The 27,030-nt window shown below is 40.4% G+C and overlaps 1 protein-coding gene across 1 annotated transcript in view; it reads left to right on the forward strand.

Annotated features, from left to right (window-relative positions):
- Positions 1–21,593, forward strand: part of cnn3a (calponin 3, acidic a) — a 29,418-nt gene extending 7,825 nt beyond the window's left edge. The window contains exons 2-7 of the mRNA XM_061093683.1: positions 16,865–16,986; positions 17,180–17,246; positions 17,508–17,645; positions 17,759–17,875; positions 19,598–19,744; positions 20,538–21,593. Coding sequence (XP_060949666.1) covers positions 16,865–16,986; positions 17,180–17,246; positions 17,508–17,645; positions 17,759–17,875; positions 19,598–19,744; positions 20,538–20,879 — 933 coding nt within the window. The 3' untranslated portion in view covers positions 20,880–21,593. The remainder of the gene's footprint in view (positions 1–16,864; positions 16,987–17,179; positions 17,247–17,507; positions 17,646–17,758; positions 17,876–19,597; positions 19,745–20,537) is intronic.
- The last annotated feature ends 5,437 nt before the right edge of the window (positions 21,594–27,030 follow it).

The raw sequence follows: 27,030 nt of genomic DNA on the forward strand, positions 1-27,030 counted from the left end.
ATTTTTGTCGACGACGTCGACTAATCGTTGCACCCCTAGTTGCCAGCTTATTTGGTATATCTTGCTCAAATTTGAGCGGACAGACAAATACCACAGCACTGCTCTGAATCCTACTTTAATAAAGATTATAACGTAATCTTTGTTAAAATGTTTTTAAAGAGGTGAAATGTAGTGGAAAATACTTTTCAAAAACAAGGGGCTGAAGCTTAAAGGTTGAAGAGGGCTGTTTATTTGTTTGTTATACTAAGTTTTATGAGCTTAACTGGAGATGCACTCAAAGCTTAGTCTTGACCTTGGCAAAAGCCATTGAGAAAACAATCTAACCACAAAGTCCAATTAGTAACTGTTCTGGAAATAGTGCTCAGACAACAATGGGACATCCACAGTATCATGACTCACAATGAAGTTTGTCTAATGTGATTAGAAGCTCCACTAAATTGACTTTTTGCATGCAATTGATTCATTGTTTCATAGGGGGGGACTGAACTTTTAACTGCAAATTGTATGTCGACAATAATCCTAGGGCACTGTTGTATGTTGGTAAAGGTTTTTGAGCAAGGAGTTTCAAGGAGTGACATCAGATCCGCTTCAGTTTGTCTGGTGCTGTTCCCAGGGATCTGTTCCACATACTAGATCCAATGTAGGATTGTTGATGGAGTTTTTGCCATTTACACGTTGTCCAGAATAAAATGTATGTATAACTGTTTGTGTTAACATCAACTTGCGTCGCCTTATGTATTGTAAGAGTGATCTTATTCATTTTGAACCATAATAACATTTGAAGAGAATATGGAAATTAATCGAAACATACCACTGCTAGATACGACTGTGTGACAACAGAAAAACGTCTATGGTTTTGTATTGGGCTCACACGGTTGCAGACAAGAAATTTGCATCAAGATGATTGAGAAGAGGGAATGTTAGAGGTGTGGAAATGTTTTGATTCTAAAGGCCGATATATGCTACTCTGTTATGACGGAGACAGACACCTGGGAATGCCTTCGCCGATGTGGAACGCCATCTCCCAGCACCTCGGAGAGCTGTATGTGCACCTCTGATTTTTCTAACTATCCGTCGGCATGTCGGAGAGCCTAGGGATACCCCTTGGCTGGGAATTTTGAACTTTGCTTATGGTACGTCTGGCAGTATTTCAGGGACCAGAAATTGTACTTTGCAAATGTATGTTGCAGACCATATCTATTAAATACGCATTTACCACTAACCTCTTATCGTGCTTGTGAACGAATCATGTCAAACAGCACGGTGATTCTTCTGTTCACAATTTCATGTTGAAGAATAGTTAAAACTATACTGAAACTATATGGATCATTATATGTAGGCTATATAAAATAGTCTCTCTTGGTATTTGAGATTATCCCACAGCCCTACTGCCAACATTTTAATATTTTCAAAAGCATAAATCATAACAGTGCTTTAGTTAAGTGCACTTAAACTTAAAAAATTGATAAAAAAAAAATGCTGAAATCCCGTGTCCTGTGTCCACTCTTGGCCTGGCTTTATTCTTCCTTATAAAGTATTCGAGTATGAAGCTGGATACATTCAACCGAATTCTTGACTTTGAGATTCAAACTCCTGTTTTCCATTTCAAGGTAACAGCATTCTACATTTGTCTCCAAATTGTAATGACTGATTTTCCTCCACAACATATGCTCCATTAATTGCAGTGAAATGTCCTCTGTCAAAGAGTGCATAAAACAAAAGGTATAGGACAGGCAGGGGCCCATCTGTGTTCCATTGCATAATGCATGATCAGTAATCCATGCTCCTCTCTGAGCTGTGCACATCACATTCCTGAAATTCTTTAGCACAAACCCCTTGATCAGGACCCCATCCCCATGGCTTTTTTTTACTCTGTTTAGTTGTCTTTTGACTGTGCTTCAAGCCTGGATAGTAGAGGTGTTTAAGCTATGAGTACGTTCTAGCTCACCATTAGAAATGCTTTGTGGAATAAACATGTTAATGAGTTTAAATTAAGTATGTAAGAGTTTTTACATTTGTGTGTGGAAAAAGCAATGTCTGGAGATTTAGTGGGCTTTGGAACACGGTGCTATGTAAATATAATTCCTGGTATAGCTTATGAGCATTTATGTCACCAAGCTTTCTATCGAGCAGTAGTACACCTCCAGTTAGCAATTATATAGTGACAGCAGCTATGATGGTTGTTGTCCTTTCCACCCCCACTCCTTAGTGTGTACAATGGTCTCTGTGTTATCAGAACCTCCATAGAAGTAGAGAAGTGACGAGCAATACCCATAGCTTCTTTAAAGACTAATTTATGTAGTTGTATATGCCTCCACCTCCGAAATAAGGAACTAGTGGTTAACTGTGTCAAATGCTTCAGAAAGGTCCAGAAGGATAACGACAGAGGAGAGAGAGGCTGCTCTAGCAGTGTGAAGTTGCAAGGAGGGCAGTCTCAGTTGATTGACCTGCCTTGAAACCAGACTGGTGAGGATTAAGAAGGTTGTTCTGATGAAGATAGGATGAGAGTTGATTAAAGAGAGCACGATTGAGTGCTTTGAAAAGACAGGGAAGAAGAGAGACAGGTCTGTAGTTTTTTACCTCAGACGGGTTGGGGGGGGGGGGGGTCTTCAGGAGAGCGTTTACTCCTGCCTCCTTCAGAGAGTTAAGGCTATATATAGGCAGCAGCTGGCGGCTTCTCCGTTTTTACTGACACAGACTGAAACGGACAGAGAAACGCCCTCTCCGAGCGCCTCGGAGAGCTTTTCGTGCACCTCTGATTTTTCTAAGTATCCGTGGGCATTTCGGAGAGCCTAGGGACAGCCCTTGGCTGTGATTGGTCCGCTAACGACAGCATTTCGGAACATACATAATTTCCGGACCTCAAACTTCCTGTTTCTTTCCCTATATCACAATACCTAAACACAACTACGATTAATGTGACAAGTGTGTTAAGCTAGCAGAGGTGTCCGGCTGACGGTGGCTGGTTGGAGCACTAACGACATGTGTGTACGGTAACATACCGTTATAACGCCCTGTCATAACGGCGCTAGCGTGCTAGCCACCATGCTAACTGCGGTGGTAACAGCGCAAAAACCCGCTGTCACGACATTAATTCCACTGCTATCATGACACTGTTTCTCAAACACCGTCAGGTTAGAAGCAAACACTGGGTAGTAGTTAGTATCGGGAGTCCCTGCTGACTGTGTGTGGAAGAAGCTAGCTGCCTCCGTGTAGCTTCAAGCCGTGGAATTAGCAACACTGTTCGGAAACAAGACCGGGGAACTGCTGCGCTAAGAAACGATAACATCAGCATTTTGACCCGCTGGGTGTCACTTTATTTAGTTCTGTTAGTTGCCACCGTTCACTGTGTGTGAGGAAAGCCGGGAGCAGGAAAATAAACACACGTGGACTTCTTCTATGCAATAGAGGTAGGCTTCTCTAAGCTCGTCTTCCTTTGCGCCACCTACTGTTTGGCAGTGAATTGTTTTCAGACATACAGTCGTTGGAAAAGCATAAATGAAAAAGTCCGTGGGATCCTTCTGTCTCTGCGCGCGCTTCGGAGTAGCATACTGGAGCCTTTAGGGAAACAGACAGTTGACAGGGAAGTGTTAATGAGATGGGTGAGAAAGGGAAGACTGTTGGGAGCAATAGACTGGAGAATGTGAGAAGGGATGGGGTTAAGGGGGGCAGGTGGTTGGGCGGGGGAAGGTTACCAGGGTAAAAACTTGATTGAGAGACAGAGAGGTGAAAGAGAAGGGGATGAAGATGAAGTTGGTGGCAAGGTAGTTACAGAATGTGGATTTGAAAATGAGGAGCGTTTGTCATCTATTTTTTTTGTAAAGTAGTTGACAAAGTCACTTGGTAGAAGGGTGGAAGGGGGAGGGGGACTGGGGGGTCAAGGAGATTGGAAAATATGGAGAAGGGTTTTATGGGGTTGGAAATGAGGATCGAATTTTTGATTGGTAAAAAGTGCTTTTGGCTGCAGAGAATGAGGAGAGAAGATATTGGTAAGTGAGCAGGTCATCCGAACCGAGTCAGTCAACCAAGGGTCAGGGGAGGAATGACAGAACTTTCTGGCTCAAGTCTAGTAAATTCGAGATCTCAGTCCGCTGCTTTTATAGCTGGGAGCCTTATTTAATTAACTATTTTAGATTGTTGCTTTTGTTACAAATGGAAGTTTTATCTCAGTTTTGTAAATCTTTGTGGTATAGTTTGTACAAATACTGTTTTTTTATCCATTTTATCAATGCTGTACGTTTTCTGCCAGACACTAGATGAAGCGATGACCTGATGTGATGGACTTCCCTTTTTTGTAAAAGTGTGATGAGATTTTTTGTGATCAGCACACAGCAGACAATACTACTGATTTCTTCTCTTTGTTTTCACCCCCTTTTGTTCTCTTAACCAGTAGGTGGGCAAATGGCTGTTGCATCCAGGAAACAGATTTTTGAGTGTGAGGGGTTGGCAGAGAAAGACAAACAACTTTCCTGACAGAGGACCAAATTGCATCATACTTAAGTACATGGACAGACTCACTTGTGACTAAGAGGACTGTAATGAGTAGGGCCTATATTTAATTAACTTCTACTAAGAGCTAGGTTTGATCAAATCAAATAAAACAAAAAATATAAAGATGCCATTGGGATAGCTTGCAAGTGAAAGCAGAATGTATGAAGCATTGGAGAAGACCATAGGCGGACACTGGTTGAAAAGTTACGGACCCGAATGTATTTATTGCTTTCGGTTTGCAAGTGTCTGTGTTTTTTTTACTGCTCTGTATCCATCCCGTTAATTTAGATATTTGCTTTAGTACAGCAGATTTTTACCTACTGATTCTCCACAAGCACTCAAAGCTCTCTCCTTCTTTTATCGACTCTCTAGGTCGACAGTTTACGTTCAGATTAGGATTGGGGGATATGCTAGAATTGTCCAATCAGCAACCAGCCCAACAACCTTTGATTGATGATATATACTGCGCAGGTGTGTTTGTGTGTGCACACATGTTCACCGCCTCAATCTCTGTTTTCAAATTCTCTGTTTTCTCTCTATTCTCTTCTTCCGGACAGAAAAACCTGTCAGTGATCTGAATGTCTTTAATTTATCATCTAGGGCAGCAGGGCTCTATCTGATTAGCCAAATATATTGACATGCAGAGTGTGAATGCATGGCGCATGAAACACCAATTAATGCAGTTTTTGCCGTCTTTTGCGATAAGTTTATCGTTGATATTGTGATGTCGATAGATTTTTGATATATCATGCAGACCTAACAAACACCATCGCGGATCACAAGTTATTTTGACACGTAGAGGACTTTTACTTCTTTGTTACAGAAGAAGCGACGCCCCGTTTATCCAGGAACATAAATATTAATTCAGCAGATTTTTATAAAGATCGGTTCCAAGTATGAGCAATTAGACAACGTCAGAGGAGCAGAGTCACTTGTTGACCAGCGGAGCAATGCGCCTCAGTGCAGTGGAGCTGATTTAATTTAAGATAAGATCAAACTTTATTGATCCACACACCGGATAAATTCAATTGTTACAGCAGCAGGCACGTCACAAGGTAGACAAGAGAATAAAGAAATATAAAAAGGCAATAGAATAAAATAATTTAACAAAATAAAAAAAATGCTGAGTATGAACATTAAAAACACCTTTTCACTGAAGTGGTTGTATGAAATGTTATAAGTAAAGTGCAGTGGCACAGGATTACGCATGTCTTACTTTCGACACACGTCACTGCTTCTCCACTCTGCCAGCATTTTTCTTTCCCAGTCTGTATAGAGTAGCTGCCAGTGTTGATAGTCTATTGCTCATGACATGCAGCAAATCTTATAATGTTGGGGGTAGGGCATTGCTCAGGATTACAGACAGGGGAGGTGGCTGTATCACAGCCAAAGTAGAATATTTTAAATGAATTTATTTTATCCGCGATTGATTTAATAACAGTTCAGATAATAGCTAAATGCTCAGGTCAATAGTTTACACCTAGTATCAGTGTAAAATATTCTAGAACAGTGTTTGCTAGTACCAGTTTTCATCACAGCAGCAGGTTTAACCAACTTAGAAGTGCCATTTTGCAGCTTTTAATGTAATAATCCCTCAAACATGATAGCAGTTGCCTACTACAAACATAATACATGATTTCCTGCAAATTTAATAGCTTTTACATTTAGAAAGGTTGAGTACAATTGAAGTCACTGGGGATTCATTTTTCAAATGTAATAAAAACAACAGGAAAAAAACATAATATGCTTCCATACTTCTCTTGTGGTGTCATCCAATGTTCTGACATTCCTATTCAACTTGAAACTGCGTAATTTACATCATGTTTAATGCCTAAAAACTGCAACTGATGCTAACGCGAACCCTGCCGACCCTATGTGTGACCTTGGACAAAAGCTTGTGTGTGCGTGACCACGAGCGCAGCTCTGCTGAGGATATCGGTCTACTTTTAGGCTCAACACATGTTGTAAACGACGCCGTTTCGAGTTAAATATGAATGTGGACACTTGGATGACACCACACAAGCATAATAGAGACATGTTGTGTTTTTTTTAAATTTGAAAAATGTATCACCAGTAGCTTCAATTGCATCCGATTTGGCTGCAACACTGTTTATCCCTGAGACTCCAAAAGTGTTTTTGGGACTCAAACACTTCACTCACCCCTCCATTGGCATAGTGGTGAGTAGATAATGAGTGAATTTTCATTTTCCATCCCTTAAGAACATACAGTTCAAGTTCAGCTAAGGTTTTTGTGAGTGTTGGTGGCAGCTGAGCGTGGATCATGATGGTCGATCCTGATCATGGTGGCAGCTGATAGTGGACTATGATTACAACAAGACTGCTGGATGTACAATACACCTACTCACATACCATTACTATTATCAATTTATTTGTCATTGCTGCTCCTTTAATCTCTATCAGACGTTTAATAAGGACATATTTGTAGACCGCTCTCCCATGTTTAACTTTCCACCCTGTCATGTCGAATAGGTCGATTTGGTTCCTATCCTGAACCTGTTTAGCTGTAAATGGCGTCAAAGGTGTTCTGTTTGGGAATTTTGCTATCAGCAACTGGCACTGTTAGGATGAATCTAATGCACGTTGAACAGGCTTCTTACTCAACCCATATACACTTCTCTCTCAGCCTAATGTTTACTTTGTGTGCATTGGAACCTTTAGTGACATCAATTCTCTTTTAGCAAGTTCAGACTCTTATACCACAAGCTCCCTGTTGCACAAAATGGACTCTCCGTCATCACTGAAAGGGAAAGTTCACAGAAAAAAGAAAATTCACTCATTAACTCACCACTAAGCTCATGGATAGGTGGGTGAAGTGTTTGAGTCCACAAAACACTTCGGGATTCTACGGGGTAAACAGTGTTGGAGCCGAATCAACTTCTTCAAATGTAAGAAAACAACCGAAAAACTGCGGCGTCACATACACCATGTTTTTAGCCCAAATGTCCGCTGTCATCTTCTTGGCACATTTGCGCACACACTTTCATTAGCTCTCGACTCTATGCTCTCGCCCAAGCGGCAAGAACTATCCAGAGTTCATATATATATCATCACATCCATGTAGGGTTTGTAGTATACAGCTGTTAAATTTCATGAAATAAGTCCACATATGTTTAAATTTACTGGTGTTGGATAGGTACTTGTAGGGCTGCTCGATTATGGAAAAAATCATAATCACGATTATTTTGGACAAAAACTAAATCACGATTATTCAAACGATTATTAATATGTGCCCTTATTTTTTTTAATGACTAACCGGAAGTACCAGTCACTTCCGGTTCCGGTAAACACCGATTACGGCTGCGTGTCTTATTCCTCCGTGAAACCATGCAGGATATCGGTGCCTTGTTATTCAAACCCTTAATGATGGCAACATTCTCCATAAAAACACTTTGTAACTGAGAACGTTGAAATTTCCTCTCATTATTAAATGTCCCCCCCCCCCCCCCCACTACAAGCACACACACACAGAGAGAGAGAGAGAGGGGTGGGGGGGGGGCTATGAGGACCATCATCATTTACCCCCGAACCCCGACATTGAACGGGTTCAATACAACAACAAGCGGAGAATCGCGAGCTGACCCGCGCGGGTCCGGAGAGAACAGCCGGCGGCTGCGCGCTGGAGAATAGACTTGCGCGGCCGCTACACTGTGTGGTGCGAAGAGTCGATCAGACGGAGCTGCCCTCACTCTGCCGTTTTCCACTCGCGCTGTTTTTTAAATACCTCCGGTCAACACACACACAACTCGCCTCCTTCACTTCACAGCTGCTTGAGAGTGAGTGCCGGTCAGCGGGGCCGCGCTGAATGCTTTGGGGGAGGGACTGAATTGCGCATGCGCGTCTCTTTAGAAAAAAAATGCCAAATAATCGTTTCAACTCGATTATAGTAGTTTGGAGATCGTTTGACCCAATAATCGTAATCACGATTATATTTCGATTAAATGAGCAGCCCTAGGTACTTGGTATTCTAGTTAGCCTTAAATTAAACTAGGTATCCTAGTTAGCCTTAAATTTAGCGTATGTCGGGGCTAGGCAGTCAAGTCAGTCTAGCTTGTATTAGACCTGCTCTTAGTTATGCTGCTATAGGTCTAGAACAGGGGTATTCAACGTTTTTCAGGCCAAAGACCCCCAAACTGGTGGAGAGATGGAGCAGGGACCCATACTATATATAGTGTATAAAATTGTGTTTTATATTGAATTGGGCCTAGTGCCATGTATAAACATAGCTACCCTGTTATTGTGCATTCAATACTAAACTATTCAAATATTACACAGTTTCATATGTTCATGTTTTTTATTTAAACATGTGCAAGGTACAGGGTGGCCATGCCACTGCCTTTTATAAACATACGTCTTGCATACAACACTGAGCTTTTACATTAATTCACAGATTCATGTTTTTATTTTAAACATACATGTAGAGGAGACAGTGAATCCTCAAGCCATCTGTGGATGGCACACATACTCCCACATTAGTAAGATGTCAGACCTTTATGGGTAGCACACAACTTATCTAACCTTGGACAGATGGCAGTTGTCAGGCAGAGGGTCATATCAACCTCACAATATGTTGGATGCATGTTAATGTGTATTTTAGGACATTTAAATTTGTGTGAAAAAAATTGGTTGGAAAATAAATACAAAATTATAAAAAAAAAAAAAAATTGTCTCACCCAAAAATTTTGCGGGACCCCCGTGTTGAAGACCTCTGGTCTAGAAGGTCGATAACATCAACTGGCGATATGCATTCATTAGTGCGGCAGAACGTAAATTGGGAAGTGTTTAGTTTAAAAAGACATAGAGGTATTGATGTCTAATCTACTGAGTGGGCCACATGGCTTTCATAGTACTGCCATACAAACCACTAGCTAGTCAGATTTACCTTGAGCCTCAGTGTACTCTCAAGTTCGGCCTGTATCATTGATTAAAAGGCAAAAACACCTGATGACACTAAGGTGCAAAGGGAATTTATGACACATGACACACGGAGCTTCTCTTTCCAGCTTCTCCTTCCACTTCTCAAATTATTATCACATCAGAGTAATTCATTTATCATCAATACATGTCTCTGACATTGACCCCTTCCCCGGAGTCCCTTTGCCTTATCGCCTTATTTTACCCTGTTAAAAGGGTTTTTAGTAGTTTTTCCTTACTCTTGTTGAGGGTTAAGGACAGAGGATGTCACACCATGTTAAAGCCCTATGAGACAAATTGTAATTTGTGAATATGGGCTATACAAATACAATTTGATTCATTGATTGTGATTAAAGACAGCTTATGAGTTGTTAACTTGCTATGTTATATTCATCCTGCTTTAATGATGTTATGGTAAAAACAGAATATTGGCCGTCGGCCTGTCAGCACAGTTCCTGTTGGTGTACCAGTTGAAGTCTAATCTATTCTTATCTTCTGGTATGTACTTGTTGCTTCTGCTTTTTACTCCAAGTTGATAACATGGCTCCCCTCACCACAGTGTGTGGTATGTGGAGTGTTGTTTTAGCTGAGAGGTGGTTACATATTAATGAATAGTGGCCTCTCTGTTTGCTCATCCTTGGTTCAGCACTCAGTCATGTGTGATATGACAAATACCAATCAGCTTCATATTGATTAACCACTGTGTTTGGGTGATTTTGTTATCATACTCAGTGTTTCAGCCTGGTTGAGCCATGTAGCTAAATCCCTGACTCAAACTATGTAACCCCTCTTAAAATTGTATTGCCAGTAGCAATGACTTCATTTAACCTATTTTCCAAATGTGTGCACTATTGTGCTGTCATCAGGAAATGCCTTTGGGTACAAAGAGGAAATCGGGAGGGGGTTTGTCTGGGTTTCAATTCAAGCTTGCACAAATTGTTACCTTGAAGAGTTTTCCCTAAGAAGCTAATTTTAATGGTTCCATCAAGAGAATTATATCCCTTTTTCCAATGCCTGACTTTTCTTTCTGAGAGTTCTTGGCACTGCTCCTCCAAAATAACTGCTGCTATGAGAAGAAAAGAGAAGAATGACTTCCTTCTAATCATTTGAGCTCTTTGGCCTCTCAATGGGGTTCTTTTGTGTTTTCAAAATCCACCGACATTAAATGTCTCACATTTTTTCCTAAGTTACAAATGTTTGTACTGATACTTATTAATGCCAAACAAGAGCTTCTAACCCATTACTGAGTCATGTTGGAATATTTCTTGTTGTAATCATGATAGTAGTCGTGAGCAATACCACAGATTGTGGTTTTGATAAGAGCTGCAGCAATTAGTCAGTCAGTAAATCAGTCAGGTTTGATCCAGATTTTTCCCAATAGTTTCCCCCCTTCTTAAGGTAGGAAACTATGCAATTAAAGCTGCCTTCAGACATGCACTGAATCTGAGTCTCCATAGTTTCTCTGGTGGAGAGTGTATGTGTGAATGCAAATGTCAGAGTGAGAGGCTCCAGAGTTGCCACAGGCTTTCTCGGAATTGCCACCTAATATATAAGTCTTATAATATTATAATATATAAGTCTGCAGAAATGCTGGACTTAATTCTCTGGAGTTCTTCCACAGGACACGTAGAGTGAAGAGTTTCTTCTCAGCCATTGTTGGGTCAAAGCAAGCGAGTTTGTCCAGCTGACCTTTTCTGTAACAGAAGCTGGTGATAATGCTGTGGTATGGTAACAATATAGCAGGGAAGATACACTTTTTTCATATATGTGCCAAACACAAATTGAAGAACGCGTTGTTTTTGTATTTATGTAGCCCTATTCTCATTATGGCATGTCTTGAATAAAGATTGTCCAAATTGTTGTCTTTATTTTAAATGTGTTTAATTATGTTCTTTCTAATTCACTTGTCCTTTGAGTTATCCTCATCATAAGCAGATATCCTCTATTTTCTATGTAAGTGAACAGTGATTATAGCTGGAGATACAGGTGTTGGAATGCATGGGAATAACTTCTGAGTGAAACCCATTTGATGTCATTAGGTATTTGTCTGTGAAATTTGAGAAATAATTAATTGATTTGAACAACGTCTTACTTATACATTTTTTTTAAATGCACAGTCAATGTTCAATGTTTTCTGAGTGTAATTATGGATACTGGACATCTGTGTGTTGAGATTTCACTGTTATAGTAGGGCAGATAACAGCAATTTTTCACTGAAATTGTGCAAAATGTGATACAAGCACCAAATTTGGCATGGTGGTTCCCAAGGGTCTACTTAACAAATCTGCCTGACGTGCCATTCAAAAATTCAAGATGGCGGCCATTTTTCAAGATGAACGCCAAATGCGTCTGCCGAAAATGGTTTTGCTCATAGAAATGCATGTACTTGATGGATTTCAATGATCTTGGTGTCGATTTCTATGTTTTCTTGCATGCTGATTCAAATTTTTCTACTTTCAAAAAACACAAGTGAATAACTTCACACTTTTTGGCTATTTAGATCAGTCTTTTTCTACATTTTCACTTGCCTGAGGAGCGTCCACAATTCCAGTTCTGGGATCTGGTTTTGGATATGGAACTGGTCGTGCTCCTGTTGATACGCTCCTTCAGGGAAGGAAACTTCGACCTGTACCGTGAAGCACTCTCAGAACTGATCCCCTACTTCTTCGCGAATAACAATGTAAATTATGCTCGGTGGCTTCCAGTTCATTTCAGAGACATGATGTCTCTTGAGATGCAGCATCAAGACGTAGCCAGAGAGTTTCACAAAGGAAAATTTGTTGTCCACAAGTCCAGAAGGGACTTCTCTGCCATGGCCATTGACCAAGCCCATGAACAGAACAACGCCGCCATCAAGGGTGATTGAGGAGCCAATGGACTAACAGAGGACCCAGGGGCACTTCGGAGATGGATGGTGGCTGGACCTGAAGTGAGTCATCTAGTATGTGCATATGAGGCTATTTCTGGTGTGAAAGACGCAACTATCAGCACCAAACACCATGAACAGACCTTAAGTGCCCAGACATCTTTCATTGAGAAGGTGGAGGCACTGTTCAGATTGATAAAAGAGATGGGCAACCCTTTCCAAGAAGAGTCTGCTGATTTGCTGGTGCTGGACACAAAGAACATTGCAGATCCAGCACTAGCTGAACTAGTTGGTAGTCATCACGAGAGAGGCAAGGAGAAGTTCCAGTCATTTATGGAGGCCTTGGAGAATGAAGAAGAATGCACATTCTATCAGCCAATCAAGAAGAACAAGGCTTCTTTCTTCAAGCACGAGCAGGCAGCCAGCAGCTCCAAGGAGAAAGGGTTTAAAGATGACTGTCACTTGTTCTCCCGGCTCTTCATCTCATCCATCTGCCAAAACAGACAGTGTGACTTGTAAGAATTCTTCAAGTATGAGAACCAGTCAGCACCTGCATCTCTCAGTGACAATGGCAGGTTTCGTATGTGCCAGAAGTCACAGCTAACTGAAATTCTTCAGGCACTGGTGACGTTGCCTGACAGCGAACCAGAGGGAGACACCATCATCATTGATGGATCAGCGCTCATCAATTCCCTGCCTCCACGCAGCCCAAAGACTTTCGATGACTATGCAAAAGAAGACATCCTTCCAAGAGTGGAATCCTTTGGCACCAAATTCAAGCGAGTCGATGTCATCTTTGATGTTTACAAGAAGTCTAGTCTGAAATCTGAAACCAGGTCAAAAAGAGGTCAGGGGATCAGAAAAAGAGTGACTGGTACCAGCAGGACCCCAACAAACTGGAGAAGCTTTCTGCGGGATGACAACAACAAAACTGAGCTCTTCCACTTTCTCGCAGAGAAAATATGTCAGGCTGGAACCACAAGTATGGTCATCGTGACAAAAGGAGAAGATGTCATCAGCAACAAAAACAGATCCCTCGATGCTTTGGCCCCATGCTGTCATGAAGAAGCTGATACCCGTATATTTGTACATGGAAGAGATGCAACTGCAGAGGGTAGCAAGTCACTTGTCATCAAAGCCAATCACACTGACGTGCTCATCATAGCAGTGTCTAAGCTGCCATCCCTGCAGAGGCTTGGTCTTCAAAAAATGTGGATTGCCTTTGGGCAGGTAGCCAATGCTCGATGGATACCAGTCCATGAGGTAGTTTCTGCAATAGGACCTGAGAAAGCCAGTGGGATCCTGTATTTTCATGCATTCACAGGCTGTGACACGGTCTCGTCTTTCCATGGGAAGGGAAAGAAATCTGCATGGCTGACATGGGAAGTCTGTGATGAGGTTTCTGAAACCTTTACAAAACTCAGCAACTGTCCAACAGAGGTTTCTGAAGATGACCTGCAGAAGCTGGAGAACTTTGTTGTCGTCATGTATGACAGATCAAGTTCAGCCACCGGTGTTGACGAGGCAAGGCTGAATCTCTTTGCATGTAAGCAGAGGTCCTATGATGCGATCCCACCAACCAGTGCAGCCCTCATGGAACACGCAAAACGAGCTGCTTACCAGGCTGGTATCATATGGGGTCAAGCAACAGTTACCAATCCAGAAGTCGTCAGTCCTGCCGACTTGTGATGGAATCGGAAGGGAGACATATGGCAGATCTGTTGGACAACGCTTCCACCTATTGCAGCCAGCTGTCAGGAACTGACCCAGTGTTCCTGGAAGAAAGGCTGCAACCGGAGATGCAAATGCTTTCGTTCAGGGCTCACCTGCACTGCACTCTGCAGCTGTGTAAGTCAGCTGTAGTGATACATATACAGCAGTGAAAGTTGGTGCCAGTGTGTGGACCACTGTAATAGTTTGCTTTGGAAGGACGATTTTTACAGTATTAAGGGTTTTTATTATTATTTTCGATCTTGTTTCCGTCCAGAATAACATGATTCCAAATGCTAAGTATCTTAATGCAAAATGTGTATATTTAATGTTTATATTGTGTAAATAAAGTATTAGGAGTATTATTTGATGTGTTATGTTGTTATTTTATATAAAGTGTTCATTTTCTACCATTTACAGTATTAGAATGCTAGTGAAAGTAAAACAATTAGATTCAGCATGCAAGAAAACATAGAAATTGACACCAAGATCATTCAAATCCAACAAGTAGATGCATATCTTTGAGCAAAACCATTTTCGGCAGACGCATTCGGCGTCCATCTTGAAAAATGGCCGCCATCTTGGATTTTTGAATGGCACGTCAGGTAGATTTGTTAAGTAGACCCTTGGGAACCACCATGCCAAATTTGGTGCTTGTATCACATTTTGCACAAATTTTCTATTATCTGCCCCACTATTACGGCTCAGAGAAGAAAGGAAGTGTTGAGTTATTTACCACCAATTGGAAGTCATGGGTTTTAAAGTATGCTATTTCTCCAATGAGCCGCGTGTCACGTATAGCTGCAGCATCCGCCTGCATTGGTCTGATCAAACAACAATAATTAACTCTCTGCTGGTTTTAGAACATCTGCATGCACCAGTCCCTTCCACCATCTGCAGTATCTTTGCCCTATGTTTATCCTACTGCAGCCATCTAGCCATCCTATTAACAGATGGCTTAGAATGAAAATACATTCTAACATTTTGCTGCAACTTGCAAAAACAAAATTTGTAGATTGGCGGATAAAGATAATATAATATGAAAAAGAGAGGTTCTAAGGTGACATTTAAAAGAAGCTAGAGAGTGTGTCTGTGTTCGGTGAGCGGAGATCCAAAGGGTGAGGGCTGTAATAGCTAAAGCTCGACAAAAAGGTCCAGAAATTGAATTTCATGTTCCTGTTACTTCAAGAGCCTCAGCAGCCAGGTTACAAACATGTTATATCCATGAAATAGGTGCTGATGTTTTTGTGATTGATACCTGAAGAATTGCACTAAACACTGAAGGAACATTGAAGAGAAAACAACATGTTATGAAAGTGATGTGAAATCGAGGGGTACTATCAGACAAAAACCTGTACTGTAAGATAGCTCTGTCCTCAGGAAAGCAGTGGGACTCTGAGAAGATCAGCAGATGAATTCTCACCTGTGTTTCTTTGCTAATTAATAGCAAGAAAAAGAGTCAGCTTCAGTTTGTAGTCAGTTTACAGTGTTTGTAAAGCCAGTGGGAGGAGGTTCACTGTACAGTAAGATTTGTGTATTATTTGACTTAACTTGAAGTGTCTAAGAAGCTCACCAGCTTCATATTCACATAAACCAGCTCTATCTAAAATCTTTATCTAAGAGGAGCATTTAGTATCTCGCCACTACTGTGCAAATAGTTACATAATTGTTTAGCAACAGCTTTTTTGATGATTTTTGAAATTAATGAGAATTGATATAGGTCAAGATTTAGCTAAAACATCTGGGTCAAGAGTGGGCTTTTTAAGCTGAGGTAACTACTACCTTAATAGCCTGCAGTGCGTAGCTGTTTATTTATTAATATATTAATCTGAGTTGATATACAACAGTCAATTAAAGCAAAAACGTCCTTAAAAGTCGAGTCGCAATAGGGTCCAATAGACAAGTTATTGGTTTAGATAAAGATACTCTGGTGCTACACCTGTTTCTAAGGCCACTGGACTAGACAGTGTACCTCTGGTATTCACAAGGAGGAGGTGGTGTTTTTTTTTGGCTGTGATGGTTAAAATTTTATTTATGAAGAAGGGTTAAACAGATAAATTAATAGATGGATCAGTATAGGACTATGATTCTCCGTCAGCCTGGCTGCAGTGCTGAAGAAGAACTTGGGGTTGTTTTTTAATTTTGTTCTATTAATAATGAATGATAGGATAATCTAGCATTCCAGAGGGCTTTCTCGTGAGTTATCCAGACTATCTTTCTAGGTTAGGTGAAAATTATATAATTGAAATGTAATAACATGTTGAACAGTTTTTTTTTTGTAATTTCCTGCGTGCATGTATAAAGCTGAGGATGAGGCTTTCAAATGAGTTACAACTTTGTTGAGGACAGGGGTCTATTGATAGGTTAGATTTGAAAATTGCTGCCCTCCCTCCACCTCTGCCTGTGCTGCAAGGAATATGAGTATTAATGAGTAAGGGGGGTTGATTCATTTAAACGCATATGCCACATTAGAGGGCAGGTTGGAAACCTTTTTTATGAATGTTGCCACCCTGAGGGAGATTAGCACCAGCCGCTCTTGTTAATGTTTGTAGAAGCATGATTATCAAAATCAATTCATGGTCATATGGTAATGCATCAAGTTTTGAAATCGATAACATTGAAGCCACAATCTATACATTATTTAGCTAATTCAATCATTCATCATATGTTATAAATGACAAGATATACATTTCCCTTCTGATGCGTTTCATTAACCTAAAAGGAATTGTTGGCATTCAGGAACTCAGATTTCACTTGCCCCTCATCATAGAGGGGTTGATTTGCAAGGTGGATCATTTATTTTTTATACAGATGGATTTTCTTCCAAAATGGAATGCAGACTTAAAATGATATTTTATCTTCCAGATTGCTCAGAAATATGACCCACAAAAGGAGGAGGAACTGCGTTTCTGGATTGAGGAGGTGACAGGAATGTCTATTGGAGAGAACTTCCAGAAGGGGTTAAAGGATGGAGTAATTCTCTGCGAGTAAGTGTGTATTCGGTGTTACATGTGTGTTTTTGCTGGCTTTGGTGTTACTTTTCAAAATTGCATAGATGGCAAAATTTTGCTGTGTTAGCGTCACACCGCATGATTCAGTCACAGGCCAATGTCTGGTGGCAGAAACTGTGTTCAAATGTATCCCACTAACATGTTCTCATACTTGTTTTCCTTCCTTCAGACTGATTAATAAGATACGACCGGGTTCAGTCAAGAAAACCAACCATTCACAGTTGAACTGGCACAAGGTAATACCTGTTTTGAGCTGGTAGTAATCCATGGGTTTCAATTTAAAACAACTCAGAGGTCAACTACATAAAGAGAACATTCAGCTTCTTTAAGACAAGTTACTGCACATCACGCTCTAATAAAAAGTGTACTCACTCATGGTATTTTCATAGCTTTTTACTAACAGCTTTATATGTGCTGTTGTTGCTTGGTCCTACCTTTGTTCAGGAGACACCGTTCCATCCCTCATGAGTCACACTTTTCTCTGTTGCTCTCTGCAGCTGGAAAACCTTGGGAATTTCATCACAGCTATCCTGGCTTATGGTCTAAAGCCCAACGACATCTTCGAAGCCAATGATCTATTTGAAAACGGGAACCTGACTCAAGTCCAGACCACACTGCTCGCACTGGTAAACATGGTGAGTGAACATACAGTATAGAGGGTCATTGTCTACTGAAGGACACATCTTTCATTCTTATTGGACAAAAATCGAGTGTCACATTATTCTGATGACCATATTCTTTCTGTCAGGCCAAGACCAACGGTATGGACTCAAAGATTGATATTGGGGTGAAATACGCAGACAAACAAGCTCGACATTTTGACGATGAGAAGATCAAGGCTGGTCAGTGTGTCATTGGACTGCAGGTAACTATGTGCTGGTGATTAAGTCGGTCTTGAGGCCCACACATTAACTGGTATCTTAAGACTTAAATACTTTAAGCTCATGTTGTGTAATAGCTTGTGATGCACAATTTGGATTTTTCCGGACGATACGGATAACCGCTAATTCTAGGCCAATATCTATACCGATAATAATTTCACGTTTCTTAAAAAGAAGTTCATAGCCTGTAGTTTATGCACACCTGATGTTAAAATTGCAGTATATAGGAAGCAAATATGGATGAATTAATATTCCATTGTGAACACAACAAAAAAATATCTGACTCAGCTCTGAGTGTTCGTTTAGTTTTTTAGTGAAGTACATCAGAAAAGGAAAAAGAGGGAAATTTCTCCTTCAAAAGAACTTAAATTAAATATTTTGACATCTCAAATAAGACACGTCAATGTATTGAAATAGAAATTCAGATAAAATACTGAGCTGTAAAGTTTAAAAGTTTGTAAATTTATGTTTTCACCTGGTGACTTTGATAAAGATGATAAAAAGCACCAGCACCAACTCTGGCTGTGTGTGAAAGATCCAGGTGTGATGGTCTATTGCCACCGGGGTACCCAATGTGGGGCTCCACGCAAGCAGAGATGGCGCTGGTACGGTTGGCGGAGGACTTTGCAGCTGTGTACTGGGAGCACGCAGCAGAGAGTAGACAGTGGCTGGAGACTCTCCAGAGGAAGACGGGGAGGAAGACGGCACTGATGGAGCCCCTGCCTGCTGCACAGAGCTGAAGCCAGCGTGGCTCAGAGTTCCCTAGCGGCATTGCTGCACTGACACTCGTTTTGGCCTTTCCACCCCCCCATTGTTAAAGTTTTTCTTGTTTTCAATTTGCACATTTGTTGCAAATTGCAATCCTATAGTCACTCTCAAAGTGTGAAAAACTTCCACAATGGCAACGCAGTTTTTTGATCTGATTAAAACACATCACACTGGTATGAACAGGAATGGATTAATGACGTTATGAGCAAGACCAGGTTTATCGGATGTTTTATCTGCAATAATGTCCGATTCCAAAATATACACAATATAAAGTTCTCATTATCAGGTCGATAATATACTTAAAGTCAAAGATCTATTTAAATCAGAATCCAGTCAATGACAGAAACATTACTGCTTTTGAGTTTCTAATTATTTTTTTTTACAGTTGGTTCTTTTCCACCAAACTCAGAGGATACTTACTTAAATAACCAAGAACTTTCCCGGGAAACAAGTTCCTCCAGAATATTGTGATTTATATCTCCACGACAAGTTCAAATCCCTGGGAAGAAAAACCAAATGACTGCTGAGGCATCAATAGTGCAATGGTCATGTTGTTTTTATGTGCCTAATATTGTTTTCTGCAACAATGGGCATCAAACAAACTTCATTGGTCTATGTGTTTATAAAATCTCTAGAGCTGCACTTTATATAGCCACTTATATAACAATGGTGCATTAAAGGCTAGCATACTAAAACCAATCAGCAATTTATGGTTCTGCAAGTCCCAAGTTTGTGAGCCTTCAGAATGTATCATGTCTTGAGCTGGGATATTTTTTGGGAGATGTACCAAGGAAAAGTTATTGTGGAAGCACACCTACTGAAACTAAATGTCAGTGTATTCATTTTAGGTTAATTTTACACAGACAGCCATCAGATCAAATGCTGAATGATATGTGATTGGATTTGGTGAGATCCTAATGCTGGCCTTTTGTCCTCAGATGGGAACAAACAAGTGTGCAAGTCAGGCTGGAATGACTGCTTATGGAACCAGAAGGCACCTGTATGATCCAAAGACTCACACTGACAAACCCTTTGACCAGACCACCATCAGCCTGCAGATGGGAACCAACAAAGGAGCCAGCCAGGTTAAAACCCAGTCCTCTTTCAATGCTTTTCTTATGGGCACAGAGAAGAAACCGCTATAAGTAGAGATTGATTAAATTAAAAAAGAAAATAATTTAATTATCTATAGATGAAAAAAGTTTTGGTTTGATTATGCCTGCATGTCGCTCCATGTTTTCAATGAGCCCCCACTATTGAAAGCGATATTAGATGTGTTAAAAAAAAAATCACATTGCTGATGGTGCAGAATGAACACCTTTAAAACATATTATTTTAACCTTCATAACACCGACTGCAAGACGAACAGTAGAAAGTCAGAAAACTTTTGTTATTTATGTATTTCTCCTGAGCCACAGCCAGTTTAAAGATGTATTTATAATGAGATGTGGTTTAGGAGTTACAGTGCGTTGTCCACAACCAGAAGGTCGTCAGTTTGATCCCCATCTCTTTCATTCCACATACTGAAGTGTGACGGCAGTGTATCAAAGATGTGTGATAGAAAAAGAAGCTGGATATAAGTGCTTTGAGTGCTCAATAAGACTAGAATAAGACCATGTACAATGATGATTTATTATGTAAGGATGTATACTGGCTCTTTAAACTGTGATTTTTTTTTTTCTAAAGGTGTGAAATAATGTGACATAACCCCTAAAATTTGTATTAATTTACCCTGAGTGGTATGAATGATGGATAATCCATCGTTGATGAATCATTAACATTCCTAGAGGGCACTTTCATTCTGTTAGAACAGAGCATTTAATACCGTTGTGCTTTCATCATGTTTTAAAATTTGTGGCACTACTTGGTTTCCTGCAGGCAGGCATGTCAGCTCCGGGTACAAGAAGAGACATCTTTGACCAGAAGGTGGCGCAACAGCCACTGGACAACTCCACCATCTCCCTTCAGATGGGCACCAACAAGGTGGCGTCCCAGAGGGGCATGAGTGTTTACGGTCTGGGTCGACAGGTCTATGACCCCAAGTACTGCGCTCCCCCGACAGAGCCAGTCATCCACACTAATGGTAGTCAGGGCACTGGCACCAACGGCTCTGAGATCAGCGACAGTGACTATCAGGCCGAGTTCCAGGAGGAGGAGTACCAAGGAGGTTACCATGACAACTACAGCGCCAATTACAATGACCAGGGCATTGACTATTAGTGGTGACCTTCCCCTTCAGAGCAGTATTAACAAGTGTATTTTATCTACACAAAAGAGCAAGTCTTTTGCTATCCTCACTAGTCTTTTCTCTTGCAGCTCGAGTGTTTTCCTTCTTGACCTAGACTCTTTCATCTGAGCAGCAAAGGTTGTAAGAAGTTGTAGTATCATAGCATATTGAGGAATACAGTGATGAACATGTTTTTAAGCTGAAGATCACTCTTTTTAATACCCACTTTTTAAAAGATGGAACACTGAAGTAGTTATTACTTTGTTAGCAGATGGTCTAGTAGCATTAGATGTAGCTGCTGCATTCCAATGTATATTCATGGACTGAAACTTAGCTGATCCATTCCCATGTGTAATCCTCAACTTAAGGCTGATTTATGTGCCTTCTCCCACTGTGTCCTGTCTGTATTCATACATCCAGCCACAGTTTGTGATACAGTTATTCCTGATGTCTTTTTTGTACCACATTTAATCGCTAGATAGTTTTTCTTAAAGTTGTGAGCATGTAAATCCTGATGGGTATCAGATAGTGCAGATGACCAATTTTGTAGCTAGACTTCCATGTGCCCATTACATTACCTATATTTTCATATCTTACCCCTTGTATTCCCAAACAGTATTTATTGTAGTGACTCATTGCAAAACAGTCCACTGTTACATGGTTTGTAAAGAAAATCGTATGTTATAAATAAAACCTTAAATTCTCAATTCTGAAAGCCTGTCTGCACACTATTGTTACGACTGTCTCACATGTCCAGCCATATTGAGAGCAGATGCTACTTTAATGGATGGGTTTGTGAATACTAAATGGATATTAGTGGTTGATTATATGCAACAAGCAGTGATTTGAAGGCATGTAAGAAAGAGTTATTGGTACTTCTGCTGATATATCTAAAAAGTTCAAATTATGGATATACCCCAACGCTGATGACAGCCTGTGGCAGAGGCATGTTTTCGTCTGTTCATCTGTCTTATTCTTGTGAACATATTTCAATAAATCATTATGGGAATATTTTTTCAAATTTAATGCAAAAGTTCACTTGGACTGACAGATGAACTGATCAGAATGTTGTGGTCAAACTTCCAGGTCACTGACCGTACAAAACATTTTTGGTCATTTGATTGCAACTTCTCAAGAACACATGGAGTGAATATCTTTCAATTTGGTACAAACATTCAGGTGGTCTAAGGTCAAGTTCATGGTAACCTCACGTTCTTGTGAACATGATATGACAAGAACAACCGTAAGACATTTCATCACCTCTGGCACGGACATTCACTTGGATCTAATGATGACTTGATTCGAATTTGGTGGTCAGATTACATTATTAATCAAGAAAAATTACAGCAGCCAACAAACAAATGAGGAATGTTACGTAGAAAACACTACGATAAGGCATATTAAATGACATCGAACAAGCCTCTGTTCTGCTGCTCTGGGCCTGTTCTTGTGTTGACATCAGGACCCCTACTATCCTTCAGACCAGCCTTATTCAACCAGTTGTAGGACTTCTTGATCTCAGCCACTTCCTCATTACTTTGATGCTTGGCCACTTTCGATATTTAACTGGTGCTTTCAGTGCACTGTCAGCATTTCATCCTGAGGAGCCACCTTCCTGGTCTATAAAAATAGAGACCATTTTACCATTTGCCATTAATTCATGTATGAACCTTATCTTTGCTTGTGGCTCTGACAGTTACTAATTAATCACACTCTTTCTTTTCTTTGCTCTCAAGAAACCGTGTCAAAGATTGCTGGACTTTGGGTAGAACCCTTCGTGCACTAAGGAGTTTTCATATCCATCAGCGGCATCCGTCCAGTCATTCCAACTTACCATTGCAGCAGGGTATCTGATGAATTGGTTAGGCATCTTTGTTGTGTCTTTCTTTATCAATTATTTCAAAAGAACAAATCTTATGTTTAAGTGAAATTAACTGGTAATTTCTCAGATCAAATGTGCAGACCGATTCAAGTCATTCGTTTGCAGGATACACTCACATGGAGTCTGATTTAGCAGGAGTAATTGGCCTAATTCCTCACATGTTAAAGCCGCGTGAACGCAAATGCACATCGTCAAGTCCATTGTTATTAAAGACATCAGCGTGAGTGTTGAGACTCAGCTGTGCTGCTCAGTGCTGTGATGAGAGATAAAGACCCATTGAGTGAGTGTTCCAGGTCTCTCTTTTTTTTGCTGGAAAAAGTAATACAGTGTCCGAGTTTGCCGTGTTTGTCAAAGAGACAGCACCTCTAGCTCATGACCAATTCACACAGTTCAGTGTTTCAGTTAAGCAAGTGGGACTCAGTCAGAGCTACACTGACAGAAAAAAAAGACTGCTCGGGTGCAGGCCAGCCTCTGAAAATACCTGGTCCTAAATTTCTAATACTTTAACTTGAGAAGATAGCATTGAATTAATCCCCGTCTGTCTGTTATCTATCAAACACCGCTTCTCGAATTACTCAAACGGATGTTGCACTATAAATTCAACTTAATATGAATCATACTGTAGCGATCGGTGAGCCGGTCGCTCTGATAGGACAACATGACGCAAGGGCTAAAGGGACTGTTATGTGTTTTGACTGATATTTGGTTGATGTTAAGACTTGGTTCATGTGGGTTTTGTGTATTTGTGTGTGTTGGGTTTTGTGTATTTGTGTTTGTTGGGTGGTAGTGTTGTGTTCATTGGAGTTCACTTGTGCAGATTGCGGGATGTAGTGTCTCTGATGGGGTACAGTTATTGTTCATGAGTAAAAATGTCAAGTTCATATCAAATGAATCAGTCAGCTTGCATGGTTCTCAAGTAAAGTGTTGGAAGAAAGTTCTCTGTGCAAGACTTGTCATTCTCACACGTGCTCGCCACAATACTATAACTGGGAATGGAAAAGCTTGCTGTCTTCAGACATCAAACATATCCATTTATTCTTGAACACTAATGGTTGTCTTCAGTGGTTTCAGTGTTTGTTTGTTTTACAGTTTTCATGTTGTTAAGTTGTTTGCTCTGTTGCAAAGTAATGATCATTTAAAGAGGCATTAGCAGTTATTTTAAGCGATGGGGTACTGAGCAGAGGCCCCCTTATTCTGGTTCAATTTAGTCATCTGTCATTGTGATGATTGGATCAAACCCATGTGCTCTGTGGCTTCAGTCAGGCACTGTGGGATTTCAGAAAGTTGGAGACAAAGAATGAGCAGCCAACCAGCTTCATGAGAATGTAGTGGCATTCATTCAAAGCCCCTCCTAACCCCAGACCTTCCCCCACCCCTCAACCCATCCGCTGCTCAGGAATAATCACTGCTTTGTGCAGGACTGCAGAATTCAGGTTGAAAACCAAGAGTCAATTATAGAGACAGAGTCCAAAAAGCATGGTAACCGCAGCAACTGCAGTGGGCTCTTAAAGGAAAAAAGCCTTGTTGCAGGCTGAAACCATCCCAGTGGTACCCTCCTACTCCACACATGCTGCTAGGGATAGAAAAATTTGAGAGTACTTTGTGCCAAAAACTTGCATATAGTAAATACAGTGTAACTTTCAGTAGCCCAATGGACAGCCACAGCACTCTTGTGCTGCTACGTCTGTGGTGTCAAAACTGAACAGTTAATATCACTGACTTCTTCCCAAAACTGATGATGTGTACAAATGTTTGAGGTTTGGAGAGTAATGCTGACAGTGTTATTTTTGTCATCATGCTTCATATGGGAGCCTGTAATTGGTGCCCACATTTGCACTTCTCCCATGGTATAATTTTCTTATTGTATTCAGGTTTTCAGTTGGAACCTGTTAATAAGAGAATGCAGTGAAACACGGTGGCTGCTACTCATCCTGCAAATACAGCAACAGTAAACTCACTGTGTGCTAACCCTAACCCTTATTAGTTTGGGAGTTCCTGCTTTCTTTCTCCTCGGGCTGTAATTTGATGCACCTCTTCACAGGGAGTGAGTGGGAGGAGGTGTGCAGTTTTCTGTGAGGCACATATGTATGACTGGGAAGGTGAGAGGGGGGGAGGCAAACTTTTGATTTCCTGCAGCAGACAGAGTACTTATCATCCTGAGCTATGGCCCCATATTCACTACCTTTGGGATCCAGTAGTGTCTTGTTATAATGTTTATGGATACAGAAATCTACTCCACCAGTAAGGCTAAAAAACAGGGCATCATCATAACATTTAGTTGGTCATGAGATAGATGTGTAGACAGGCAAACATATGTCTAACATTCCAAACCCTCTATAGTCTCGTACTTCCACAAATGTTTGTGAGTCTGTCTGTCCATATATGTGAAATGCATATCTCACGAATCACTCATCTTATTGGCATCACACTTGACACTCAAATTGGGTGCGATTTGGACAAGCCGTAGTTCCGTATTAATAAAATGTGAATAAATAGCTAAACAGTCAATGTGGGTTGAACAACAATATCAGATTTATTCACAATTGCATTCAGAAGTTTAGGTTTTGCTGATGTTATTGCAAAAAGTCCTCCAACCTTACAACTCATATGGGTTGTTTGTCCCAACCCTTGATCACAGCCCAATCAGATAAATACAGGACCCTTGTTGTCATAGTAACTAGGAGTATACCAGTAGTAGGTATGGTAAGGTGTAGACTAAAAGTACTTGTTTAGTTTTAAGGGAAGATTGTGGTTTGGGTCAAAGTAACTATTTTAAAGACAAGGGGACAAAACAAGAGGACCTTCATCCTCGTTGTCGTAATAACCCTAACCTCCCTCCTCATTACTTTGTCTCCTACACTAATATCCTCAGTCATCTCTTTTTAGTACTGTCTGCCTCTAGAGGTAGATAAACTAATTTATGACAGTGGAGATTCTATTGATCTTTCTTTTCCACTATTCAGGGTCCAAAAATGTGTTTTCATACTTATCATTATTTATGTTGATATGCTTTATATTTAATGTTTATAAGTAAAAAAATCTGTGTATGGGAACTCTGTGTCTGGACAAAATATAATGACGTGTAGTCTGCTGTATGCTCTTTACTTAATGGCTTTTCAAAGGCAACAGTATACATATACTGTACAGTGCAAGGCAAATGGAGGAGGTCAAATGAAAATATAATATACATCAGAGGAGTTATCTGGAGCCTGTTATTGTTATGAACTTTTAATGGGATTCATGTGTCACCCCTGTTCTGACACAATACAAACTGCAGCTGGGCTGTTTATATTTCTATATTCCATCCGTGAGCCGAAGCCACAGGTTCACTCTGCATCATTTCTATCTACATATTGATTAATCACACATTTGTAAGAAACATACTGCACTCAAGTTGTGTTTGTTATTTAACACATTTATTCTTTAATCACAGAGAACCATATGATCATAAAAGTCAGCCTAAATGCATGGAAATGCAGTGATGACTTCTGAATCACTCAATGAATATAATACAATTTTATTTCAAAATGACATCATTCTGAACTAAATAACTTGTTTTAAAATGTTAGCATGTTAAACAGGGGTTTATCTATATATCTACTTCAAACGTTGGAGCTTTTTGAGTTTGGACAGAAACTGAAGCTGTTAACAAAGATCTGAATGCATTAGTTTTAATAATCAGCTGTTCGCCCTCTCTCCTTAATTCTTTGCGATCTTTCCACACCCGCTCAATGGCTCAATGGATGTATACAGTTAACTCCAGATTCAGAGCATTTGCGGCCTTAGCAGGAATCTATTCCAGGTTATTTTTTTCCAGTCAACATCTGTACAGTGCTGGAGAGTCTTTGTCCACTGCAGCCTCACACATCTGTTCATGGCTGACAGGAGTGGAACCTGATGTGAAGCCTATCCACCTCAAGGCTGTGTTCATTCCATAATGTTTCTCTGCTCACCACAGTTGTTAAGAGTGGTTATCTGAGTGACTGCAGCTTCTTTGTCTTCTCCAACCAGTCTGACCATTGTCCTCTGACCTCTTTCTTTAACAAGGTGTCTCTGTCTACAGAACAGAAGATCAACAGTTCAGAAAAAGTAAAACCATGCTGATCATAATGCCACATTTCAAGGTCAAGCTGTATCTGCAGGATTTATCCACTGCTGCCACATAATGTCTAACTGTGTTCAACAATTGTAAATTTCTCAAGGCTTTTGGTCTTTGTCTTAGCCTGGGCTAATATAATATATTCCAGGCCCTTTTAATTTCA

Source organism: Limanda limanda, chromosome 20 (genome assembly GCF_963576545.1).
Source record: "Limanda limanda chromosome 20, fLimLim1.1, whole genome shotgun sequence".
Lineage (NCBI taxonomy): Eukaryota > Metazoa > Chordata > Actinopteri > Pleuronectiformes > Pleuronectidae > Limanda > Limanda limanda.